This window comes from Thermobia domestica, chromosome 7 (genome assembly GCF_964235325.1).
Source record: "Thermobia domestica chromosome 7, izTheDome1.hap1.1, whole genome shotgun sequence".
NCBI classification, from domain to species: domain Eukaryota; kingdom Metazoa; phylum Arthropoda; class Insecta; order Zygentoma; family Lepismatidae; genus Thermobia; species Thermobia domestica.
In genome coordinates, this window is record NC_137460.1 from 146,623,827 (window position 1) to 146,650,988 (window position 27,162).

The following is a 27,162-nucleotide window of genomic DNA, read 5'->3' on the forward strand; positions in this document are numbered from 1 at the left end:
TGTGAAGCGATGTTTGTCGTTTGCTAAGGCCATGTTTCACTGGAAAGGTATGCGTGAGACTTTTACTAAGTATATTCAAGAATGCCTTCCGTGTGCACGAACTAAGTACTCGTACAGGGTGATCAGAAAGGAACCCTGCCATGTTGAGGCCTCTGCTTCCTTCGAAAAGCAATGCCTAGATCTGGTCGGGCCCCTTCCTAGGAGTCAGGGTTACAAGTATATCTTGTCTATCTTGGACGTCTACAGTCGCTTCGTGTGTTTCTTCCCCCTCAGGACGGCCCACACGAGGGAAATTGTGGCTGTCCTTGAGAAAAGATATTACTATCAACTACCTTATCCTAAGTACTTAGTGAGTGACCAAGGTCCGGAATTCTTGTCGCGCGTCTGGCGAGAATTTTGTCAAAAACACCGAATCAAACATACTTACCACGCCATACCATCCTTCCATGGCATTATCGAGCGCAGACATCGTGACCTCCACCGTATTCTCCGCCTCTATTGTAGCGAGAATCAATCCAAATGGAGTACCTTTCTAAAAGTTTTGTGTAACCATTCCTGGTGTGATGCACTTGGATGCACACCGGCAGAGCGTTTCCTATGCTACTTTGCGTCCAAGAGTTTCAAAGAGAATTTCATCTGGCCAAAAGAATCACTCCCTGTCAGTGAAGACAAGAAGCTCGTCATATCTAGTCCAGCAACTGTGCCCAAGAAAGAACGAAAACAGCAGAAACATCAGGAAACCATTACTGAAGGCTCATTGGTAATGGTTAAAACACATCACGTGTCGTCCATACCAAAGAAAGTATTTGCAAAGTTTATTGATACCTATGTGGGACCATACATTGTTTCTTCTTTAACTAGAAATTCAGCTAGATTACAGAGTTTAAAAGGAGAAAATATTGGTACTCAGAGTTTCGACAATCTTAAATTATTTCGATGCTCTGAAGAAAAGAGGAGAGAGCTGTTGGGAGGTTGAACCGAAATAAACATGTCAAAGAGAAAAAAAAGAGAGAGAGAGAATCGTAGGTTAAATTTAGATTAAGGTAATTTTTGTTTGTTTTGTGTCTCTTTTGTGTGTCGAATTTTCTTTTCTTTCATATAGAGTAGTTATAGGTTAAATTTAGATTAAGGTAATTTTTGTTTGTTTTGTGTCTCTTTTGCGTGTCCAATTTTCTTTTCTTTCATATAGAGTAGTTATAAATTCTTTGTTAGGATTAAGGTCTCTGCACAATTAAAAAAAAAAACATTTCCTATATTGATCTATGTATTGCATTAGAGTATTTTGTGACTAAAATGTTAGGTTAGAGAGAAAAAAAAAGGAGCTTAACTTAGAACTTCTAAGCTAGATTTTTTTTTTTCCGAAGCTCCCGAAGGATGTTACCTTATACATGGTATAATGTAACATGGCCCGGAAGTTTTGGGCAACCAGTATATATATATGAATTTAATATTTATTGAACTTTTGTAAAATATATAATTAATCTATTACTCAATTTTAAGCAGATCGCAAAATTTGCGTGAAGTTCCTTGAAATGATGATTTTAATATATTTAGAGGGAAATATATAGTAATATATATTTACATTGAACAATATTCGTATATTTAGCTAAAATATAATGTTATTTTAGGAATTAAGGTTATATCTGGTCGTTTTGAATCCTTTCCAGTCATTTTTCATGAATATTTTTGGCTTAGGGGATCCTCAAAAGAAATCAAAATTTTTATCTCAAAAAAAATCTTCTCTAAAATTTCACATTTGTAAAGTCAGCCATTGTAGCTTCTTGAAGCATCTCTTTGTTTAATCTAAATTATCTGTGATTGGATCTTCTGCAATCACAGTTGTGGTTGAGATTTTTCGGCTTTCTTTGATCTTGAGAGATACACCTATCATCGTATAGTTACGTCACAATGAACCTCCAATTAGGGATCTTCTTCCCATTGTCTTTGTCTTTCACCGGAAGCAGTGTTAAGTGGTGGACGTACAATTATCTTCGTCGATATAAAACGTGGAAAAATAGAAATTTTAAAAGTAACAACACGAAATAGTTGAGACCTTTCATGTCTTTGGATAGTATATGTATGCAGGGTGTGTTTGATGTGCTCAATGGACGATAGAGTTACGACTGTGAGAGCAAAATTTATACGTCAGGGCGTGAGTGGCTGACGTAAGCCATTTTGGTGAAGCTTCGTTGTCAAGAGTTGAAGCAGCGACTAGAAAATTCCATTTTTGAGGTCACCGGGAAACTACTCAGCCGAGTAGTGGTGAAGAATCTTTTCTTGGAGAAGTCTGTCAAGGACTGACAGACCAGGGAAGTAAACATCATTCTATTTTCCATGGAGGATATCAACAAGTAAGTGTGGTAGAAGTTAAATCCAAGTTGTTGTTTTCGGCCGAACTAAACCTGCTAAATTTTATCATTGAATTGGTTATGCATTATTCTTTTGGTGTTGTGATGCCTAACAGAATGTGCTAAACTCTGCATAGTTTTCCCTAAGTTATACAGTATATGAATTTCGAGATGTGACAGGAACCACTCGTTCAATGGGGGGAGTTTTTTGAGTTTCAGTGTGGACGATTGTCATAAACAGTCCAAGAAAAGTGTGTACTTTCGAGTTCACACATTCTTCCCAGTATTTATATTTATTTTGAATATGTAACTTCAAAAATTTTCCGTACTGCTAAATGTTACAGAATTAAATCCATTCTCTGGTTTTGTGCTTACCTTCACTTTAGGTTGGATACGATGAGACAAATGTTTACAGAAAGGTTTCGGCTCATATTAATGACAAGGGTGCTAGTACGACTATTGATAATGCGAGATGTTGATCAGCAGTGAAATATTCGCTCTGTATTTTGAATTTCCTTCACTAGGAAAACAGAAGCTCAAATTTTAAGAACATATTTTAGGATTTTTTTTTTTTTTTTTTTTTTTTTTTTTTACATTATAGAAAATTTAAAGCTGAATGGTAAGCGTCCAATACGTCCTCAGTAATAGGCTGTGCGTGCTATAGATTACGAATATGTTTGATAAAAGTGATTTTTATATGTCTTAGATTAAGCTAGTTTAGATAGTTAGGTTAGGGACTTAGGTTAAGTATACTTTTCTTTCCATGTGAATTTATTAAGTATATGTATTATCTCAGTAGAAATGTTTTGTTGTGAAAATAAAAGTGGATAAGCCTAAGCTTATACAAAAGGTGGTCACCCTACTGGTATAAATCCTCTGTGCTGGCCCCACTTGCACAACTTTGACTAAAGAGAAAATACGAAGAAAATAAAATAAAGTATATAGCACACAGCCCTGATAAGTAGTATTTGTGTAGTATAAGGCTTATGTGACTATTGTAGTAAATATCCTAATACACAAATTGTTTTACAATCGACAAAACTAAATACATGTAGAAATTGCTCACGAGATGTGAAGAGAAAATGTAATTCAATTTCATTTGTAGATAAACTTACCCATTCAGCTATGTAAAGTTTCCATTCGCATTTCTAACCATTGCGACTTTTTTTTTTTCTTATTCGTTTGGCTTGTTTCTTGTCTTACAGAAAATTAGTGTAAATAAAAGGTACGAGTCGAAACAAAATCTTTTCTTATCCAGTACAAAGCTAATTATTTAGAACTATGTGGTAAATTAACTTCAGTGGTATTGTTAGCAAGAAAATGTAGAGTTTGGAAAAGCAGTACGTGAACAGTGTAACGAAATTAAATTATAGCGTCTTGAAAACACACAGAATTGATCTCACTTAGTGTGACCGGGGTTGGAATCACAGACCTGCCAGGAAATTTCACTTCGTTAATAAAATCAACAAAATTCATTTTTGGCATTCAGTTTTACGAAATTCCATCCCGTTGCGCGATTTAGATTCGATTTGAGATTATTTTTTTTATCTGAGTTAGTAAATACAAACATTCAGATTTTCGAAGCACTCACCGTCAGTTTCACTCTTGGGTCAGTGTCTTGTTTTGTCGGATTGTGGTTTGCGACCTATTTCGTGATGGGATGCAGACGACGAACTGCAGATCGGGATACTGGACTGCGAGTGAGAATGAAGGAGGCTTAGAAATCTTCACCTTTTGGGGCAATTTGAGTTCTATTTTCCGGAGATGATTGGTGTAGTGGATGGGTCAGTGAGTGTTGACAGCTTACCCGTCTGGGCCCGGTGGGTTCGCGGTCACCAATCAGTGACACATTCACGCAACCATAGTCTTAAGGAAAGTGAACATCATACAGAAACACATAATCAGTATCACTATCATCATTTTATTTTTTTTCATTTTTATTTTATATTTTTATTTTATGACTTTTTTTTTTTTTTTTTTGTAAAAGACTTTACAAATGTGAAATTTTTAAAGAAGATTTATGAAATAAAATTTTTGATTTCTTTTGAGGATCCCCTAAGCCAAAAATATCCATGAAAATACACAGAAAAGGATTCAAAACGACCGGATATGACATTATTTTCTTAAATAACACTAGATTTTGGCTAAATATATGAATATTATCCAATATAGATATATATAACCATATATTTTCATCTAAATACCCTGAAATCATTGTTTCAATCAACTTTACGCAAAATTTGCGATCTACGTGAAAATTGAGTAAACAACTAATTATATATTTTTTAAAAAGTTCAATAAATATAAAATCCCTATGTATATACTGGTTGCTCAAAACTTCCGGGCCATGTTACATTATACAATGTATAAGGTAACAAACAAAAATTGTTCCATAAATCCAGTCTCATTTCCACGGAAACATCCTGACTGAATATGCCAATTTAGAACAGATAGTTATTTAGCCCAGTTACTTATTTAAGTTTACTGTTTTATTCTCATTCCAATTTTTGACTTGGAACTTTATATTCCATACATTCTAACACTTTCAAGTCATTTACTAAAATAGTAACTGCTTGTGAAAGATTGGCGACTTTTCTAGAATAAGGTACTATTTTGTTTAATATATATATATATATATATATATATATATATATATATATACTAAAAATATACTATAAGAGTTTTAATTCTGATACAAGACTGAAGTAGAATGTTCGGTTTCTCTGTTAGTGACTTTTTATTGTTTTCAGATAATGAAATACAAAATATTCAATATTCTGGTTAAGATGGATAACATCATACCGTTTGAATGAAAAAAAATATTTATATAGAAAATTTTTGAAATTGTTAAAGATTTACATTACTATTCATACAAAGTACAATTTTTATTATTTAATTTTGTAACACAATTTTTTTAAATGTATTTTCTCATACGGAAATAAATCATCGAATATTTTAATTGGTTGTTTGTATTAAGAAAGAGTGAAAGAAAAAATCTTACTTTTCTGTTTCAAATACCTCATTGTACTAACATATACAGCACCTCTATGATATTCCAGAGTGATTGCATTTCACTATAATTATATGAAGCATGATCACAAGGAAAATGGCACACAAGTAAGATTACAATTCTCCTCCTATAACAACATTGTATTCCACAAGTCTAATTAACATTCAAGCTATTCCGTTAAATATGTTGGTTTAACGAGCGATAATATCCTCCTTTCTGTATCCCACAATTACATGTTTTCTTTATTTCAGAATTAGAAGAAAACAGTGGCAGATGTGAGGCATCGCTCTTTCTGGCCGTAATATTGACTTACTCAATTCAGCCACTAAACATACACAATGAAATTAATGACATATGAAATAAATACAAATGCAAAAACGACAAAAAAAAAAAAAAAAAAAAAAATCCTACAAGACAAGTCAAAAATTGGAATGAGAAATCAGCATCATCGTTCATAGGTATCCCTATGTATATGGCACAGAAAATAAAATACGTATACTATAACAATACAACCGTAACATTATTAAACACTAAATAAAAAGGAGTTATCAATAATAAGTTCAAATGAAACTCAATAATAATAAACTGAACGTAACTTAACACAAACTAAGACAAAAACTCAAACCACATTCAAATTAAACATACAATGTTTCGTTACCGATAGAATCGGTACGTTATATGTGTTTTTGTTATTTAAAGGCTTTGATAACCTACGAATGGTACTGTCTATTTACTCGCCTGCCTTGACACACTAGTTTTTATGCAGTCTTTGAGGTTACCAAGTGTTCTTTCAATTGTGTCGGTATTTGCCTTCCGTGTTACATACTTCGTGCTTGGATATTTTCTTCTTTACATGTTTCATCTTTAAACTTAAAATCCCAGCAGAAAACACTTCGTGCGTACTTCCGCGGAGTTTCTTCTACCATTGTAAAAATAGTTGGTTGAATTTCGTGTGTTACCATTGTCAAAATAGATGGTTTAATTTTTATGGTCTTCTGCAGATAATGTTAATAATGAAGGCTGTATTGTTCGCGTTATCCCTCCATATTGAGATGGGTTTTTTAAGCAACACTAACAAGCATTAGGGAATAAACATATTCTTGTATTTCAATGTTATTGAGGTGATGGCCGATTGAGTTGTTTTTGTTAAGTATCTCCAATAATATTGTAATTACAGTATGCTAATTATTTGGAGACTAAGAAATATGTCAATTAATATAGTTAGTATGCATGACTGTTCGTGCTGGCAGGGCTCTGTGTTATCGGAGTAGGATATATGATGTAATAATTTAACCAAGATCATGGTTATGTAATTGGCAGTACAATAATATACAAATACTCCTAAGTTGCTGTTCAGGATTCGAAATTTTTACTGTGAGTCTTGTTTAAAAAAAAAAAAAAAATGGAGGCTGCTCAAAATTGTACGATGGTGGATCATTGTGTATCATTCAAGTCGGCAAACTCAGGGAATATAATAACATAACTATAATAGTAAGTAGAATCTAACCAATGCTTCTAAACTGTCTTCTGTTCTCCAATTGACAGAAAAGAACCACGAAACAATTACTGCTCGAAGAAGAAAATATATATTTTGACGTTCACAAGAACTGAAAAGATCACTGAATATAAGATCATAAAATTTAGATTGAATTTTGAGTTTAGCATCCCGTTCAGCAGCGAGGCTGTATGGAACATGGACCTACTGATTAACGTGGAATCCGAACCACGTGAGCTCCCGCCGGGAATGTCATAAAATTTATTTGAGACTGAAAACTTAACTATAAATTGACTTCCTCTTTTCTGTTCTATATTTGCTAAATATTAGGATTCTTTCTGTGTCATTGTGTAAATTTGGAAATACTTCCTATGTAAAGTGCATAATGTTACACTGTTAAAAATGCTATTATTTTGCTGAGGATGAAACCGTCATATCAGTGACTCATTAGTGTTACGTTTTAATTACCTGTTCTTCTAGATCGTGGTGGTGCTGATCGTAGATCTGACTTCGTGGTGCTGCCCTGACATTCACTCAAAACTTAAATTGCAGTGTCGTAAATTGTTAGAATTGTTGGAATGTTGTCTTTTCAATACTTAAGACATAAACATTTTCTTTGTACTGTGTAATGAGAAACAAATAGGAATTAATAAAAAAGTGCGTATTTTATCATACTTTTTTGGTAGACTAATGTTTATAGGACTATATCTCGGAAAGGATATCACATGAAATAATTCCCTGTGCACGATATGTAGGTGTATCTATTACCTGTAAGTTCTGAAAATGTCATTACTCAACACGTAGTAATTTTCTTGTTATTCAGTAAAAAGTGAGACATCATTATCTCTGAATTGCTGCGGATATTATCAATCTGAAAAAACTTTTAGAAAGATCTTAAAGTGCCTTTTTCAACCAAACTGTTTCGATTTGTTTTAAAAGATAAACAATAACTAAAATGACATTATGATTTTCTCTGCTCTGCGCCTTTCGCTATCGCAGGTTATTCGGAGGTATCACGTTGCCACATTTTCGTGGCGCGTATACACTGTCAGCCCGACGGGTATTTAAACTTGTCACTCACACTGTCCAGCACTTTGCAGAGGTATTTTTAAAATTTCATATCTCCAAAGACTTTAAACTAATTTCTGAGAAATTAACAGGGTATAAAGTAAACATACCTATTGTTTAAAATTAGAGAAACGAACTGTTTACCTTGTTTAGATTTGCATGTGATGGTCTTCGAAAATTTGTTGCTTTTTGTCAGTTTTTTCACGTACTGCACGCAGTACTAAATACATTTGCACCGAAACAAATACACTCAGGAAGTTTATGATATGATATAATCTTAGTTCATATGTAATATTGAGTTTACACTTCACAGAAAATCTGTTTTCAGATCTAGGAGTCCCAATATTTCTCATTAATGTTGTACATTTCGAACCACTTCCCCACACAAAGTTCAACTTCATATATCAGACAATAAACGCTAATATTTTATCAAAAACTTCTTTCACCGTGCGGATGCTACGCACATTGCATATCCTTTGTCCTACTCTATTAGGGGAACTTTGTATGGGTAATGACCCCTTGCTACCAGTCTTCCATGGGTGAAGACTGGGATAGTCCCTGTATTTCAGTGCCTGCTGAGTGCAGCAGTTTTTCTGCTACGTTCATATAAAAAGTTCGAAGTGCGATTTGTTTTCCTGCTTTCTTCCTGTACAGTATGTGAGCACTGACAGTGATTAGTCAAACAGCAGAAAAAACATCATCTTCCATTAGTTGATAAACATACTAATAGCTCTTACGTAGCTGATTTGTAAAAATCGCGTAAAGCTGGCTAAAAAGAACATGTGAATAATCAAGGCAGAAGATTTCTTGTTTTCAATTGAAGTAACACGCTTTTACTTATTTGGTCTAGGAATTAATTCGTGCGGTTTTACAAAAGATGGCGTAACTAGCTTATTGTCCCATAGTTTCGTTGATCCAAACATGCGTTGAAAACTACTGTCATTGAGCATCTTGTTTAGTATATGTCAGTTGCTTGAAGCGGAAACAACAACATTTTTTCTTCAACTGAAAATGGCGCATTTTGTGCCTGATAAAGTGTTTTTGCGGGGAGTTATTCTTCATTGCTTTAACATGAAGAAAAGTGCTACCGCAAGTCATCATATTTTAGTGGAAGTGTTTGGTGACCATGCTCTAGCTGAGCGAACGTGTCAGAAGTGGTTTGCACGGTTTAAAGGTGGTGATTTCAGCTTGGAAGACCAAAAGCAATTTGGACAGCCAAAAGAATTTGAAGATGAACAATTGAGAGCATTGCTTGATCAGGATTCGTGTCAAACGCAGGACGAACTTGCAGAAGCATTTGGAGTTGAGCAAACAACAGTTTCCAAACGTCTCAAAGCCATAGGAATGATTCAAAAGATGTCTTATTGGGTTTCACATGAATTGAAAAGAAAGACGTTGAAAGAAGAAAAACCGTTTGCGAATTGCTGCTTCAAAGACAGAAAAGGAAGGGATTTTCGCATCGAATTGTAACTGGTGATGAGAAGTGGATTCATTACGAGAATCCTAAACGAAAAAAGGCCTGGGTGAAGCAAGGTGAACCAGGTCCTTCACAACCGAAACGAGATATTCATTGTGCAAAGGTTATGCTGTATATATGGTGGGATTTGAAACGTGTGGTGTACTATGAACTTCTGAAACTTGGTGAAACTATTAATGGACACCGCTATCGACAACAATTAATGCGTTTGAAGCAAGCTCTGGCCTGAAAACGACCAGAATGGAATAACAGGCATAATAAACTTATTTATCAAGATGATAACGCTCGACCACATGTCGCAAAACCGGTCAAAACCTATTTGGAAAATGTCGGATGGAAAGTGTTACTCCACCCGCGATATTCACCAGACACTGCTCCGTCTGACTACTACTTGATCGATTGCATGAATAACGATTTGATTGGACAGCGGTTCACTTCTTCAGAAAATATCGAAAAATGGATCTTTGATTAGATTGCGTCAAAAGATGAGGAATTCTTTCGACACGGAATCCGTAAATTGCCTGAAAGATGGGAGAAAGTAGTGGCTAGCGATGGACAATATTTTTGTTAACGTATTCATTTACTTTGTTTTTGAAATAAAGCTTCAATTTTTATTAAAAACCGCACGAATTAATTCCTAGACCAAATAGAAAACAAAGATTTTTGTTTCAGTAATTTTTCTTTTTCTCAATCTGCTGTTTTGCATATTTATTCATTTCTTTTTCTACTATTCCCGGCGGTAGCTCATGTGGTTTGGATTCCACGTTAATCAGTAGGTCCACGTCTCATATCGCCTCTGCTGAACGGGACGTTAAACTCAAAATCAACTCAACTTTTTTACTATAAAACTTCATCATTAAAAATAGCTAAACACTTTATATGAGGAATACTCTGTAGATAGCCTAGCATTTTGATTAATTCCCGGGACACCACTAAACAGGGGTTTTGCATTTACTTTAGTTTTATCGCTCCAAACTACATCAGAATCTGCCTTCAAATAGGAATGACGCGGTTCTTTTTCTTCTTTCAGGACGCAACCTCAGCTTCACTTGAAACAGAGTTACTATCTTGTTCACTCCCGGATATGCCGCCACTGAGCACAGAATAATCAATGTGATTACTATCTAACTCATAACCATCTGTGTCGGAGTTATTAATCAGTTCTGCAATTTCATTGTCGCTCAAAATTTTCCCACTTCCTTCTGTAATGCCACCGCTCGTAGAAGGAATATTCATAGTTTTTTTTTTTTTAATAAAAAAGCACGAAAAGTAATTAGGAAAAATATAAATGCACGTTCGCCTGCCTCACTCCAATGAGCACATTTGATGTGAGTGTATAAGTTTTTGACGCCTACGAACTGAAGGGAAGTGTTGAAAACGTAATCAGTGCGACGTGATTAGACGCAAAAACAGTCATCGTCACATACACATTGCATAGTTTTCTTTCGTTGAAATAAAACAAAGGACCCATATTTCTGTATTACATTCAGCAGGGGAATTGATCACAGAACAACTTGGGTGAACATGTGATTGCCAAGGCTACATTTCTTTTTTTCCCTTTAACATGTTCGTAAGCTGGTAAGTGTGTATACTGATAGATCCTGAGGTAGAAATGGAGCCATTGTTAATAAGTGTCCAAAAAGATAGGAGGAGCTGCGATGAGTCAACAAGTGACGAAAATGAATGAGTTAAATAGGTTAAGAGATGAGTTTTTGGATGTGTTACTTCAACCTTTTATTTCGATTACATTGAGATACGTACATGCATTGTTATTATTATTAAGATGTTGTGAAATGTTATGAGATCTTAAATACTTTTTCCCATTACATTCTTATGAAGTAGGCTACGCGCTGCAAGCTTTCTGAACGCGACAACACAGCACAACACCGTTGCCACATTTCCAGTTATCACATGCTGTTGTATGCTGTTTCTTCATATAAGTGCGGGGAATTTAAAGGCTGGGCTGCAACATGGCTCTTCGTTTAACGCATAGAACATGTTGGAATAAACATTTTTATTAAAAGAATAAATACTCTACCAACTAGACCCTTTTTCGTTTCTATTCTTTTCTTATTACACAGCACAAAGAAAATTTTTGTGTCTTAAGTATTGAAAAGACAACATTTCAACAATTCTAACGAAGTACGACAATGCAATGTAAGTTTTGAGTGAACGTCAGGACAGCACCCCGAAGTCAGGGACCTATCTTTATGAAATGGATAGTAGATACTATTTTCCACCGGTGAAGTATTTCTGCAAGTGTACAAAAACTGTATTTTATGTTCGGAAGTGTAGCGTTACTAGTGTGAAATAATTACTAGTGTTATAGGAACTTGTGTCACTGCGAAATAAATTTCCTAAGAATTTCAGTGTGCAAGTCCAAAAACTTTTTTTTTTTTTTTTTTTTCTGCGGCAAAGGGATTAGGTAGCTGATTAGACTTCCCAGATATACTGAAACACTCTTGGCTTTCCACTAGGTGCCCCGAGAACATTTTCCAGGATATCTAATGGTGCCGATTTTTCAAATTGGTTACTTTCCTTGAAAAAGTGAAATATTTTACGCGAAACTTGGTTTTAGCTAGTTTCAAGCTGGTAGGTAGAGGTAGCGTTAGAACTAGGGATGCATATCGGTAGCAATATGGAGCTAGATAAATTGATATTTTTGTTTCCGTTTACAGTTTATCATAGTAGGTACCGTTAATGTAACACTTGCTTTGTACTTCCTAAATCCTATAGGTAGTATTCTTTGATTTATTTCATTACGAATGTAGTGAAAATCCCAAAAATAAAATGTGTTTTCAGAGACAGTCTACTTTCAGGTTTTCTTTTTATACAAAGAAACGATTCCGAAGAAAAAGTGGAATGCACAATTTGGCATGCAGTATTTCCTGTTGCACATAGAGGCATTTCTGACTTGCTGACCACGTGGCCGCGAAGTGGCACAAAGTTGCACTTGCAACCTCGACTTCCAGAAACAAATTGTCAGCGTAATTTAAAAACGCAGTAATAGGAACACCTGAGCTTTTAGCTGTCAAAGAATGTGTTACGTTTTTGTAGTTTGAGATCTAATCAGGCTGGGAGTGAGGTGGGGTTGAGGGAGAGCCCATATCTCTAATTAAACCAGATTCTGTAGCTGCATTTGTAGTATTGTGGTGCAATTTCCCAAAATAATATTCAGTGTTAATTGCTAGTAATTAAATGCAAACACTATTTGATTTAACAACTCTTACTGTTTACATATAATAAGTATTTCCGGTTTTTTATTGAAATTATTTGTAAGACACGTTTTTCTGTTTTGATCGTGATGGATTACTTTCACAACTAAGTCAGTAATTACTTTTTGTACCGTAGGTGGACGGATTCAGTTTGATGTGAGTGTAAGTACCAGATGGCTGACGACGCTGCAACACCTAATGATACATGTGAGAGTGATGTAGAGAAGAACACAAGACATGAAGAAGAAGCCGAAGAAATTCCCTGTGCTGATGTTTATATTAAGGAAGAAGAAGAAGAAGAAGCAAACGATTCTGATGAGATTAATTACAGTGAGTGGCTTGCCGTTGAGTTACAACGAACCCAGCGAGAAGGTAGTTCAGAAAAGGATGGCGAACTAGATTCACCCCAGGAAGATTCTAAAACTGCTTCTTTGGTGCAAAAGATCATTTATAGGTACGAAAATAGACCTAGATTTTCTGTTTCGACGACTTAATTTATTGGAACTTGTAGCCCACAATAATACAAAGTCTGATCCTTTTCCATCCGAAAAAAATGAAGTTGTTGTTACGTAACTTATTCTACCCCACTACCATCGATCATGGTTGATATGGTAGCCATCGGCCTGTGATTGTACAGTAACTTAGATAGATCCATGCTTTCCGTTGTCACAACAAAATTTCCAGCAGTCACCTAGGGACCCTCGTACAACCGTCTGTCCTTGCTACTTCGCTACGCGGTATGCCATGTTGTTAACACATTTTACTGGCCTTGTGGACAGTTTCCACCCTTAGTTTATGGTAGATTGCACGATCTACTGTTGATTGGACCACATGTAATTGTGTGGCCAACACCTGTAGTATTGGATTCTTACAGGCCGCCGTATCTTGAATTTTGCAATAGGCCATTCTAGCGCTATTGCTTATTTTTCATACGTACATATAAAAGTACTGAAGTAAAAAAGTTAATCTAAAGATATTATGTTTAAATATGCTAACTTATATCTATATAGATATATACAGGGTGTAACTTAATTAATGTAGCAAGCGTGGGGAGGTGATTCCTGACACCGGGATAAGCAAAAAAAAAAAAAAAAAAAAAAAGGTCCCATTAAGAACCTGCCTTACTAAAAATAATACAAAATTTACCAGTTTTCTTTGGCTTGTTTCTCATAAATAATAATGAAATGCAACTTACCACAATCATAGATAATGTTATTCTACAACAAAAAATGTGACCCTAAAGAATTTTCAGTGTTGTCATCCATAGAAATTACAGTGTTGTCAACCATAGAAATTACGGTATTGCCAGAATAATACCACACCTAAATTTTAAGTAAAGGCAGCGACTAGAGAAACAAACTCAACTGCATTAGGTTACATATTATCTTGTTTTGGTTTCCTCTAAACTACTTTTTAAATAATAGTTATGTTTAGTTTGTAATAAACAAAATAGTTTTAGCATACAGTTATTAAAACTAAATAATATTGTTATTTAAAAAGTAGTTCACAGGAAACCAAAACAACATGATACGTAACCAAATGCAGTTAAGTTTGTTGCTCTAGTCGCTGCCTTAACTTAGATTTTAGGGTCGGTGTTATTCTGGCAACAATGTAATTTCTATGGATGGTAACACTGAAAATTCTTCAGGTTCATATTTTTTTGTTGTAGAATAACATTATCTATGATTGTGGTAAGTTCCATTTCATTATCTCCTTTCACTTATGAATAAATAAGCAAAAGAAAAATGGTAAATTTTGTATTAGTTTTAGTGAGTCAGGCTCTTAACACACAACATATTGGGACAATTAGCGAGGGCCGAAAGCGTGGGAATAGTAAGTTCAAAGCAGTAGATACCAACGTGAAGAGAGAGACAAGCGCAAGTTCGTTAGGCACATCACAGGAGATGTTCAAAGTGTTTGCATGACAACGCCGGATCATGAATTGGCGAACCCATTCGAAGATACCTGGATCATGGTGAGCAGCTCCACATGCGTTATGGGTATGCTGTTCCAAGTCATAGACATCGTTGACAGGAGTAACGTACGCCATACTTTCCATGTGTCCCCACAGATAAAAATCCACTGGATTCAGGTCCGGAGACCGGGCAGGCCAATGCACTGGACCGCCACGCCCGATCCAACGTCTTGAAAACTTGTTCAACCACCGGCGGATATTCACACTGAAGTGCGCGGAAGTCCCATCATGCATGTTGCGGTGAATCGCTAGTGAAACATTTCCCAGTAATTTGGGCAGTGTATTGTGCAGAAAAGTAAAATACTGTGCTCCAATCAGTCTTCGGGGTACCATGTATGGGCCGGTCAGTTGATTATGGACAATACCATGCCATGCATTGGGTCCAAATTAGTTTTGATATGCAACTTGTGTTGATGAGTGACAACCGTACCATGGGGATGTGTATCCCTTCCAAACGTAGCCTCATCAGTGAAAAGTACTGATGCCTGAAACAGCATAGTGGTAGTGGTCTGTTGAATGAACCACTCACTGGTAGAATGCTTCACGTGGCTGGAAATCCACTCCTATCAGTTCTTGTACCCTTTGCAGGCGATATGGGTACAAAGCATTTTCATGTAGCTCACGCCACGACGTTCGTTCATAACAGGTGCTCGTACACCACGGGGTCGAACAGCATCCTCATGGGCAGGTAATACTGTCCTTGTTTCACACACGCGCCAATAAAGTACTGCAAAGATCCTGTATGATGATTGGCGTCTGTTAGGAAACCGCTTCTGATAGAGTCGTTTTAGTCGAGCACTGCTACTTGTCCTGTTCAACACTCGCAGCACAATGACCGCATTCCTGTACTGTAGAATCCTGAACACAAGCGCCACTTGTGTGTGAACCGAACAACTACGTATTGCACACTAGCGCCACCTCTAGACTTTCTAGACTGCCATCTCTAAGCTTATTGGTTTTCGACATATGCCGCTTCGAACTTACTGTTCCAATGCTTTCGGTTTTCTCTAACTCTGCCAATATGTCCAATATGCTATATGTTCATAAGTTTTTTTTTTCCCTTTCTTTCTTATGTTGGTGTCCGGAGTTTACGTCTGAAAGAAACGTTTAGCACTCCATAATTTTTCGATTGGATAGGTTCGTGTCTGGAAGCTATGTTGTCTTAACAGGGAGGCAGTGTATGGCTTATATTGTAAGGTTAGAATTTTCCCTTCTGTGTAGGCTTTTGTTTTAGAGAATGATTTTAGTGTAGACAGAACTTGTGATTTTCTGAAACCCTATTCCATGTAAGGAAACTTTTTTTTTTCTTCTTCCAGAGTCTGAATGACCTGTTGTTTGAATCTGGTTTTAAGTAAGGACTAGTATTAGGAACAATTTTGTTGAAACCCATCTGTACTAGGTTCGTGTCCCCGTATTACAACAGGTTCGTTAGCAGCCTATCCGAAAGAGAAAAATCGGGTGCGCTCTGTAATAAAGGAGCATACGGCATGATTAGTTAGTATTTTATCTATTCTATCACTAGTCTTGAGTGGAGACTAGAAGACCTCAATTGAGAGGTAATTTCCTACCTAACCGTACCTGATCCTTGTAGAGATTTAGATTTTCTTTGCAATGTAATTTGGCTTTTGTGAAGGTAAGTCGTGAGTAGGGACTTCGTCCAGGCTAGTTATAAATGATGACACTAGACTTTTTATAAATTAAAAGGCTTACTATCTGTCATGGAAGTGAAGGAAAAAGGGAGTAAACCTCACAGACCTAAATAATTAGAGAATCTAGTAACCATTAGAGTAACTGAAACTGTCAAGTTTCGTAAACACTTAGAACAGGAGCTGCATTAGAGATCTCTATTTGGTCTGTGGTCACTGCAACCGATATTAAGATAGCTTTAACATTAGATGTTTCAACATTTATTAATAAAAATATTTAAGAGGGGATGAAATTCTGATTTTGATTTAATTCGGAGTATTTAGTTCGAATACCTTAATGCTACCCTAGACACCTTTTACTATATTTTAGATTTTCGTTTGGGCTATAGAAAATCTATATGCTTATTTGCGCATATTAATTTTATTAATAAGTTTTAATTTTGCAGTGTCCTATGAGATCAGTAAATATATTTCAGAAGGGTTGTAGGTATATTTGTTTCTTTTGCAATGTTAGCAGGGGTCCTTTTGTAGGAAATACAAATAACTATTTTGCCACCACTAGTTTGACTGGTAGTCAGTCTTTTGATGTATAAAGACACCATTACAATCTTCTGTACCACGGGTCTCAAAGTTCACTGACCTCCTGTTTTGGATGCCATTTTGCTGGTGATGTGGGTTGTAGAGTAGACTACTGTGCACATTTCATTATTACGCTAACAGTGAATATTCTCCACAAAAGCATTGTTCCGATATTGTGCTACCTGCGAGGAATGCTAAAATTTACACGGGTAAAGAGCCATGACGTACTGTTTTCAATTTTTGCATTTTGCCCGCTAGTACAACTTCACTCCGCCACACAACAGCTGACAGACTGATATATATATGTGTGTATACAGTTTTGTTGCTCAGTGAAACCAGTTTGACAGGTGTAGCTGTCTGCACAGATCAGACCCTGCTGTCTTTCCAGCGCAGAGACTTGGCGTATAATCCTTTTTTTAAATATTCTGGCGTTAAATTTGTAAGACAGTAAAAAAACAGACTTTTGCAGAGTTGTAAAATAATACACGTTAATGGGTATTTAAATCTTGTGTATTATTTAATTGTAAACATTTATTATATGAATTATAACTTTACTAAGAACAGTAGATACAGAATTGTTCCTAGCAACTATCCACAGTTTCACTTGTCAACAAATTGCTAGCAACTGGCAAGGTTGCTTGCCTTGACGAACAAAGATCTAAAACACAGACAACTCGATGTTCGTTAGTAGCGTAACTGGTAGATCAACCACCCAACATTCGGAAATCGGTGGTTAGACTCCCCATCCGTCTAGCTGTCAAAGGACTTAGTGGAAATTCGATTCTGTTATACTTGTTGATAATAGTCTTCTCTTTGAGTTGAGTGCATTTTCCAAACCGTCAAGGTTTTGAGATACAGTTCGCCCAATGTACGAATTTGGGCAGATTTCCCCTTTCCAGAAAAGTGAAAACATTACAGAGCACTGAAAAAGATAAACTTGAGCATTCTTCTGATAGGATACACATTTTTAAATAAAATACTAATTTTGCAGTCATTTAGCACCTGTATTTTTAACTTTGTATACATTTCAACGACTCTTTGTAATCATCGGTACGTGTCTGTTAGGGAACTTTTAAGTTAATTCGTGGACACACATTAGCAGTACTTTCAATTTGCTTAAAAGGAAGAAAAGAAAACACTTGAAGGATTGATTGTGTTTCAGTATTACACAATGTGTGGTCTTTTGTTACATCCTTGGTTACCAAATTCGGGTATAAGGATCACCTAATCCTAAATCTGCGTTCGTAATCTAAAGGCTTACTTAGGCCAGAATTTCCGAAATAACAAAATACAAGAAATTACTCCCTGTTATACACTTGTGATCTTTATTGTTCTCTTCAGATTATGTAACACACTAGTACCTAGATAAACAAACGTGCAAAGTTCTTTAAAATGTGTGTTTAAAAGTTGTGCGCAATTTTGTTTTTTTAAATATTAGCGTTACATAATCTGAAAACGGATACTCAAGATCAGAGGGTATGAAACCGGGATTAATTCTGATATTCTGTTATTTCGGATATTCTAACTCAGCTAAGCCCGTAAGCTTGTGGGCGCAGATTTAAAATAGGGTGGTTTTTCATCTCCGAAATTTTGTAACCAAACACAGAACAAGAAGAATACTTTGATACTGAAATTCATCAACTCTTCAAGTGTTTTTTGAGTAAATTCAAAGTTATGCTTGTTGTCAACGGAGCATAACAATGGTCCTTCTACGCGCAGAATTTGCTGTTAATGTGAATCCACGGACTTAATTAAGACACGTGCCGATAACCAGACAAATTGTCGTTGAAATGTGTACGAGTAAGTTAAAAATACGCGTGCTTAAGTGAGTTCAAGGTTGATATTTTATTATTAACTGTAAGCGTTTTCGCTAAAAGCTTCATCAGATAGGAAGAAAATGAGAAGTAACGAATAAAAATGTAGCTATGAAGTGTCCAGTTGGGGGCCATATCCAAATCCAGTGGCAATGGTGGAAGAGAGAGAGGATGAGAATAATAAAGCCCAGAGCAAAATACTTTCACCCGCCAGCCAGCCAGAGCATAAAAGTTCCCATGTCGGGAGATTTAAGGAGCCATATCTCGGGCACCGTAAGTCAGAGAGATCATATCGGTGTTGATCAGTACCTAAGAGGATGGTGAACATTTTGGTACCAAATAGTAACCGGTGCCCACTAGTCAACTGACGATCGCTCCCCAGATATTGACCAAAAAAGTTTAGATTTTGGGATATTTAAGGAGACATACCTCAGGAACCATAAGTCATAGAGAGGTGATACTTTGCTTTTTAATTTTGAGCATGTCATCGTAGAACGTTTTAACAGGTTTCCTCCTTCGTATAAACTAAACACTTTCTCGTCACTCCTGATTACACGCTTCCAGAAGTGTTGTGGCTTGTTGATATGCATCCTTGCGAACTCTAAGCGAGCATGTATAAGTTCATCTATTAGTTTGACCTGCAAAGCAGAACAAATAATATGAGTACAGTTACATGTCTCTGCACTACATTCCAGACCTAAAGTTGTTTTCAGGTTTGTTGCAGCAGCGAAAGGGTTTGCTGCGTTAGCCTTAATAATCGAAACATTTTTGTCTTTGTCACTTGCGGTCTGCTCAGTTTCACTTTAGTTTGTAGTCCCTGTGCCCTTCTACTGCGAATCGTTCAATTCAATATTTTACTGTTTTAATATCCAGGCTCATGGCTCGAGCAACTTGCTTTTTAGATAATCCAGCTTCCACGTGCAATTATTCTTCCTCTAGTTATAAGAGACAAATAGCCTACTATCTTTGTTTTCTTTTCATAAAAGCAATTTGCCGTAGACAACAAACAGTTCTTTGTAAGTTCGTCCTGGCAATGCTCTTGGAGCATTCTCAACTGGTTCACTTTTTTCAACAACATGGCCCAGAACTTCTTTCCAAATCTTGAAAGGTGACTAAGTGTGAATGCCAATTAGTGAGGTCCTAAGGAAGCTAACACCAATAGAGTTCACAACTGCTATAGTTCAAAGGCTCAATTCAGTGAAAATATGTGAAGAAGTCAATCAGCGTTTTTCAGCAATGACATTTTAAGAAAATAAAAAGGGATTAACAGTAGTTTGAGTTGTTTAAAATGTGGACTGTATAAATAAATAAATTTTAAGAATTATTAGAATATGTTTCTATTGTTTAATTTCGATTTTCAGCGCAGTTTTTGTCATATTTGCACAGCGCACCACTTTTTGTGATTTCGGCATAAAAATCAAACCGCAACTCAAACCCTACCTAAGTTTCAATGATCAAATTTTAACCACTTGTTGCTATGCACATATGATTTGTTTTGTGAAAATTTGATGTTTTGAGATATTTCAAGTTGAACATAGCCAATTTCCGAAAGCGTTTACCACAAACCTTTATAAAGTACAAAATATGCTTACGAGCCTATCCAAAATTGCTGCTCAAAAGAGAACTGAGAATCTAAGAAATGGATGAATGCTTCTTTTCATCTTTCTAAATATAGTACAACTTCATGTACAAAATAATACATTTTGTCAGTAACCTTTTACTATGAAATTAAATTATTTCAAATGGAGTGACCGTTACTGCTGTTTTAAGATCTTTTCTTCCAATTTCGTACCCTCATCAGAGAAAGCATCTGAGAAAAAAGTTACTCGCCTTACATAGTACACTAAATTGATGTAACAAACACCAGTTTAACGAAATGTTGAGAATTGCAGAATTATTCTTGGATCCCTTTCCTGTTTAATGTATTAAAGCACTTTATTTTAACGAATTTTAATTTTTTATCTCGTTATTTTGCAGTTCTTTGGTCCCCCAGAGGAAGTACGTAAGGAGAAAGGAGAAAATTCCTATGAGTTGTGATCATTGTGGAAAAGCATGTGTTAGTTTTCAAGGATACAAGGTGCACTTAGCAACACATTTGAAAGACAAACGCCGGGTCTGTCAATTCTGTAACCAGGTTTTTAACCGAAAGAGTATGTGGCTAAGGCATGTGCGTGGCCACACTGGAGAGACGCCGTATTCATGTGAAATATGTAAACGCTCGTTTAAGATGAGAGATCGGCTTGTCCTTCACATGAGAGTACATACGAACGAACGCCCGTATCCGTGTAAAGTCTGCAACAGATCATTCAAAAAATCCTCCAACTTGAGGCTGCACGAGTTGACTCACGTGGAGAACAAACCCTTCATGTGTGAAGTGTGTGCAAAATCTTTCCGCGACAGACAAGAATTAATAATGCACAGCAGAAATCACACAGGAGAAGCACCATATCAGTGCGATACATGTGGAAAGTCTTTCAGGAAGAAAAATGTCCTTATGGTGCATACAAGGATACACACAGGAGTATTACCGTATCAGTGCCCTGAGTGTGAATCACAGTTTAGACATAAATATCAATTAGATGCACATCTTGAAGATCATGCTGTGGTACTTAATGGAGCTGGTAGTGTACCAGCGTTATCCTTTGAGGGTAATTTAGATGTAACTGAAAGTAACGATAATTCCACCTTGTTATCTACAGAGAATTAAGCTTATTTATTGTATTTATTTAAGTAATAATACATTTCTTTTATTAAAAATATATAGTGTTATCTTTTGAAAAGTCAGATGTAATGAGTAACCTTTTCATGATTTGCCATAGCATAGGAAGGATTGTTGTGTGAGAAATGTATTAAAACGTGTCAAAAATTTAATTGCTTGTTACATAGAAAAACGAAAAGAACATAAGCCTGGCTAACAGCAGATCTTACGCTTTTGAAGTGCCTCAAACACGAATGCAAAGGAAATAAGGTACAAAGATCATCAACGTTTGAAATGGAAGAGATTTATATTTATCTTTCAGGTTAGACAATAAAAAAATAGTATATTTCGCCATTACGAGGAGTACAGTGGCTCAGTGGTAGAGCGCTTAATCTCTGGTGCGTAGGGTCTCTAGTTCAATTCCCGGACAAGTAAGTTTCTGGTGGACAACATCGTGCCTGTGGGTTTTCTCGTGATACTCTCTTTTCCTCCCACATTATAATTCTATCAACTGTTCCATTATCGTTCACTTCCCTTAATCGTCCGTCTCCCTTAGCCTAACGGGCATTAACGTTAAACTGAAGTGCTTCAATATTTAAATTTCGTCATTGTGAAGTGGTGCACAAACATTCCGCTTGATTGATCCCATCACAGTTAACGTAGTTGATGGTGACTGTAACGGTGTACTTATTCATCTGTTGGACGTTGTTTCCTTCTGCACCTCTTTCTTGAAATTTCCGCTTTACTATAGCCTAGTGTCGTTCGATAGGCCCAAACTAGGGCAGTTGGGTGGATTCATTTCCTTGGATGCAAACTCAACCTGATTAAAGGCGTATTACTCTAGTGCTGGTTTAGAACAGTAACAGCGGGCCAGATCGGGTCAAACCTTGGACTTACGCTGATATGTGAATGGCAAAATTCGCTTGTTGGAACTAGGAACTGCACGGACTCGGGCCTACAAAGCATTATCACTTCGGGCCCGGATCGTAAAATATTAAATATACAATCATATTTCTCGGGTCTTTTCGGACCTAACTTTGTAAATATACTGTACAACGATATTTATTGCACCGTTCTTTCTGGAGAACGTTTAAAGCACAGCTGCAAAATTAAACCTCTAATTGCTGTAAATAGAAATACATTTTTTGTTTTAAATATTAAGATTCTGTAATTCAGGCTTATTTCGGGTTCATTTGATTATCACACGAGCTCGGGCCTAAATGCTAAAACATATTTCGAACTCGGGTCGGATCTCGCATTATAAATTCACGGACCGAGCCGGGCCCGGGCAAAAAATTCCGACCCGTGCAGACCTGTAGTTGGAACATTCGTCCGTGTAGATCTGCGACGTCATGGTGGACAATGTGATGAAAACCTTTGTTTTGAGGTCACATTGCATTCTTTGCCAAATCATGAGCTTTTAATTTGTAAGCAATGTACTGAACTACTTACCATGGCGAGTTGCAGTGTAAAATTGTTCACCAGTAAGCTGTTTGTAGCAGGGTTGATATGTTTAAAACAAGTGTTTAAACCATGTTTAAAACGAGGGCTGTCGTTTTATTCAGTTTGTTTTAAACAAAATGTTTTAAACGTGTTTTTTTTCGGTGGTGGTTGAACATGTTTAAAACAACTAAAATATCAGATTGAGTAAGTTAATTTAATTTTCTAACAAACAACCCATCCTCCGCAGGATTTGTGCATGGAGTAAATTACAAGCAGAGTTATATTCTTATTATAACAGCAATTACTGAACGAAATTCTGCACATCAATGTGCGTATAACTAAACCAACAGAAATTCAAATGAAGTATTTCAACATTTCTTAATTCCAAGAATAACGGAGGTTAAACACACTATACACTATTCTAAGATCCAAATTCACAAATTCAAAACTTGGGTATATTTTGATCACTATCATTTCCATAATAATGAAGAGTTCTCACATCATAAGCTAGAAGAAATTCTCTGACAAATACAATGCAACTCATAGAAAAGAGCAGTGACTAGCCTACAAGGAGCAAATGATATATTTTAACTAAACAGTTTTCAAGGTACATCTCTATCTGCAACATGGGTAGCTAATAATGATCAATGTCTACGGCATAACAACACAAGTAACTCTACACGCCCACCAGGGATTTTAACAAAATGGTAGACTCTCACGTTCGGTGCTCTGATGACCTCCCTAATTATCACAGTGTCATGAGTTATACACCATTGGAAAGCTTATAGACCACAAATTCCAATGAGGTAACATTCGTGAAATTCCCTCCGTATTCGTAGAAAAAGAACAGACACAAAAAATCATTAAAAATATGAAAATATTGACTTTGCGGGGCCCTGGCAACTTTTGCAGCCACCCTACGCTGACAAAATGATGAATGATTAGGCCACATACTTGTGACAATAATGTAAGAAATGGTAGCCATTGCGTAATGAATTCGTTTTTTGTAGGAAATATTAAAAAATATGTGCGCAGAAAACATTCATTGAATTAGACATTCTCTCCCCTCCCCCACTAGTACCACGTCCATATGCAAATCATTTTTGCTGCACACATCATGTATACGAACAAGAATTATGCTTCTAGACTATTTCAGTGAAATATATCTTGTGTTATATGGGACCGTCCCGAAAATAAATGTAAATTAACCAAATTTGACCCCCTCTTCCTCTATAAACAACAAGTACACATATACAAGTTACTATCATGTAGCGGACTACCTCATTGCTTCACATACTAATTTTTATGGATGTACCACAAAGGGGGGAGGAATACCCGCCAAAACCTGATGAAAAAAGTTTGATGAAAAATTATAAAACGAACTTCACCCTCCCTTTCTCGGCCGTACATACGTACCCCCTATATACATAAAATGCAACTGATGGAAAGCTTCATCCCTCAAAAATACTTTGGTACCAAATCATCTTTCTAGCTTAATTGGAGGCTGAGCTATTGATGTTTGTTGTAAAAACAAATGTAATTTACGTCAAAAGACTTAGAGCCTTATGCAGAGTTGTTTTGACGTCTGATTAAAGCCATACTACGGGTTTGACTAACGGATGGTTATCAAAATTGTATTCAGAGTCTCTGATTAAGAAGTTGTATTTGACGAAATTAATCACATCTGACTAATTAATCTAGTGCAGAGGCTAATCTTTTACTCACTGTTTAGTGTCCGACACAACATTTCGTATTTCATGTATTTTCATTTTTACAGACTACGTATGCGCTCATCTACTTTTCCGTAGTTGCCACATTTATTTTTCTCACCTGATGCATTGGGGTTATACAAGTTAATCATACCCAAATCAACTTTTTAGTTGTACTCAAAGTAGACTCTGAATACCATACAGTGCACCTTCTTTAGTAAAGATCTAGTATCTCTCAAACCAGACTGCGTCTAACCCTCGATTAACGAATTCTCTCTGAATACCGCCCTTAAACTCCAAAAAATGGCTAACTTTGCCCCCTCCCTTCTCCTCCATATAAGCAAGAAGTACAAATACACGATATTACCATGTAGTGGCCTACTTCATTGCTTCACGTAACCATTTTTATGAATCTATCCTCCAAGAGGGGGAATGGCCCCCCAAAAATTGTTGAAAAAAAAACAAAAAACATGATATTTACCCTCCTCCCATATACATAAAATGCACACCAGCAAAGCTGCATCTTTCAGGAATGAATTGGTACCAAAACCATCTTCCAGCCTTAATTTGAGGTTTAAGACTGAACCATTGAGGTTTAAAGCCCTGACACAGCAGTTGTGTCAATGGGCGTTTAAAGATTAAGAATGCAGACGACCAGTAGAACGTAACACAAAGAAACTAAACTACATAATCCGTGAACGGAGATCGGGAAAAATCCCGATTTCTTTCTCCGGAATTGAACATTTGGGCGGATCGAGATTAGGGAAGTTCCCGAAATTCGATCTAGCGGTTGAATATAGATGGCAAACAATACCTAAGAGTGTAAAAATGTAATATATATGCGTATTTAGATTATTGTTTTAAACAAAATAAACATTTTAAACATGTTTTTTTGTTTAAAACAAAGTACTTTGTTTTAAACAAAAAAATCATGTTTTAAACATAAAAAACGTTCTTTTTTTAAAGAAAAAAACATGTTTTTTTCAACCCTGGTTTGTAGTTCATTTTGGCGTAAATTTTGTGATCTGTCAGAACGCAGTGTTTAAATTTCGTCAGCACGTGTTTATATAGCAGTTTTGCCCGCATTTTGGCTACAGCACTTTGCTTCATGGAATGGTTTGAATGTTGCCTGGCATAATGAGACTTGTAGCCGTCTCTTAAAAGGGTATTTCGCACGGTCTGGTAGTTAGTACTATATCTTTTCGCAACATCACGCATTGGAAACACCAGGGTTTGAACTTAACATACCGTAACACCTTCCTCCGTCCATGGTTCCGGTTTTTCGGAAGATTCGCTGTGCTCTCTCTACTCTTAGAATCTCCTTGTAACGCTGGATTACATTCACACTATCTAACTTGGATGTTCCTATTGCGCAAGATCAGTTTTCGTTTCTTGAGTTCTATGGTCTATCACTTCACAACACGGTGATCTATTCTGAAGAACATTTGATAAGTTTCCGACTTTCACCACTAGAGGCGCTGTGATTTATTGCAAGCCGCATACAGATTTGTTTTAGCCAGGCTTTAGCAACTTTGTAAATGTTACGACGGGTTTGGCTGTTAGGTGAACAAAATTACCAGTTACAAAACTTCAATATGCACATGCGCAAGCGTCAATGGGAGGAAAGGACTTCTTCCAGTCTCTTTAGTGAACATGACCAACATTGAGAAATTATCACCCTCAGAAATTTCAACAAGTTTAGCAAATTGAGCATTTTGACTTCACCTAGGGTATTTCAACTACGTAGCGCCTGAATGTTTAATGTTTGATTTTTTAATATATGTTAAAAGATCTTAAAGACCAATATAGTTAATGAGTTTCAGAAATAAAAGCAGTATTATAGATAAGAAATGTCATGCCTGTTGCCTGATAGTTGAGATATGCTTTCTGTTAACAGATATTTATCATTTCATGTGTATTTCAATTAATTTTATGATGTTGGAATTTCTTTGAGCATTGAACCATGATATAGGTAGATACATTATAGGTATTTACCTATGTCAGGACAAAAGAAATGTACATTGAAAAGTAGTTTACCATTTACTTGTGGTATATACTGCATGTCTTAAAATAAATGAAATCGTTCCATACTAGGGAGATACAAGTGCATATGATATTAACAAGCAATGAAGTGTTTAAAACAGAATATACCCCCGTAAATATACCTTACCTGGCGTTGCCATATGTCAGCATCAGTGTTGGCTCTCTGATGAAAGGCACAAATATTGCAGGAAATATAACAATGAATTGCATAATTATATATCCAGTGTATGTCTTTACATAATTATTAAACTTAATTTTAAATGCTTTACTCAGTATAAAGGATCCAAGCCATTCAAGAAGTGGAAACAATTAATATTTTTAATATTGCTCAACCTATTTTATCGATTTTAATTTCTTAATCGACTCTGTAGAAAGCACTCTATTACATAAGAACTGACATACGAAGAGAGTAATTTGAAATTGATACAAAGCCTACGTACTCGTAAATAACGGTGAAAAGTTAACTAGCTTCATTCCTCGTATATTTATTACATTTATTAACTTGTAAAATAAGAAACAGTAATACTTGCATGATGCATTGAAATTCAAGCATGTATTCGATTTCGATCATTTCTACAACGAATGAATAATTCATTCTACCATTCATTTTCAGCACCAAAACGTAGACCTGATGTTTAAGGT

General features: G+C 36.0%; 1 protein-coding gene across 2 annotated transcripts in view; it reads left to right on the top strand.

Annotated features, from left to right (window-relative positions):
• Positions 1-21,386, top strand: part of LOC145690462 (uncharacterized) — a 48,492-nt gene extending 27,106 nt beyond the window's left edge. For both annotated transcript variants that reach the window (XM_081765369.1, XM_081765368.1), the window contains 2 exons: positions 12,750-13,067; positions 20,605-21,386. In XM_081765369.1, the coding sequence (XP_081621495.1) occupies positions 12,787-13,067; positions 20,605-21,334 (1,011 nt within the window). In that variant the 5' untranslated portion in view covers positions 12,750-12,786 and the 3' untranslated portion in view covers positions 21,335-21,386. The remainder of the gene's footprint in view (positions 1-12,749; positions 13,068-20,604) is intronic.
• The last annotated feature ends 5,776 nt before the right edge of the window (positions 21,387-27,162 follow it).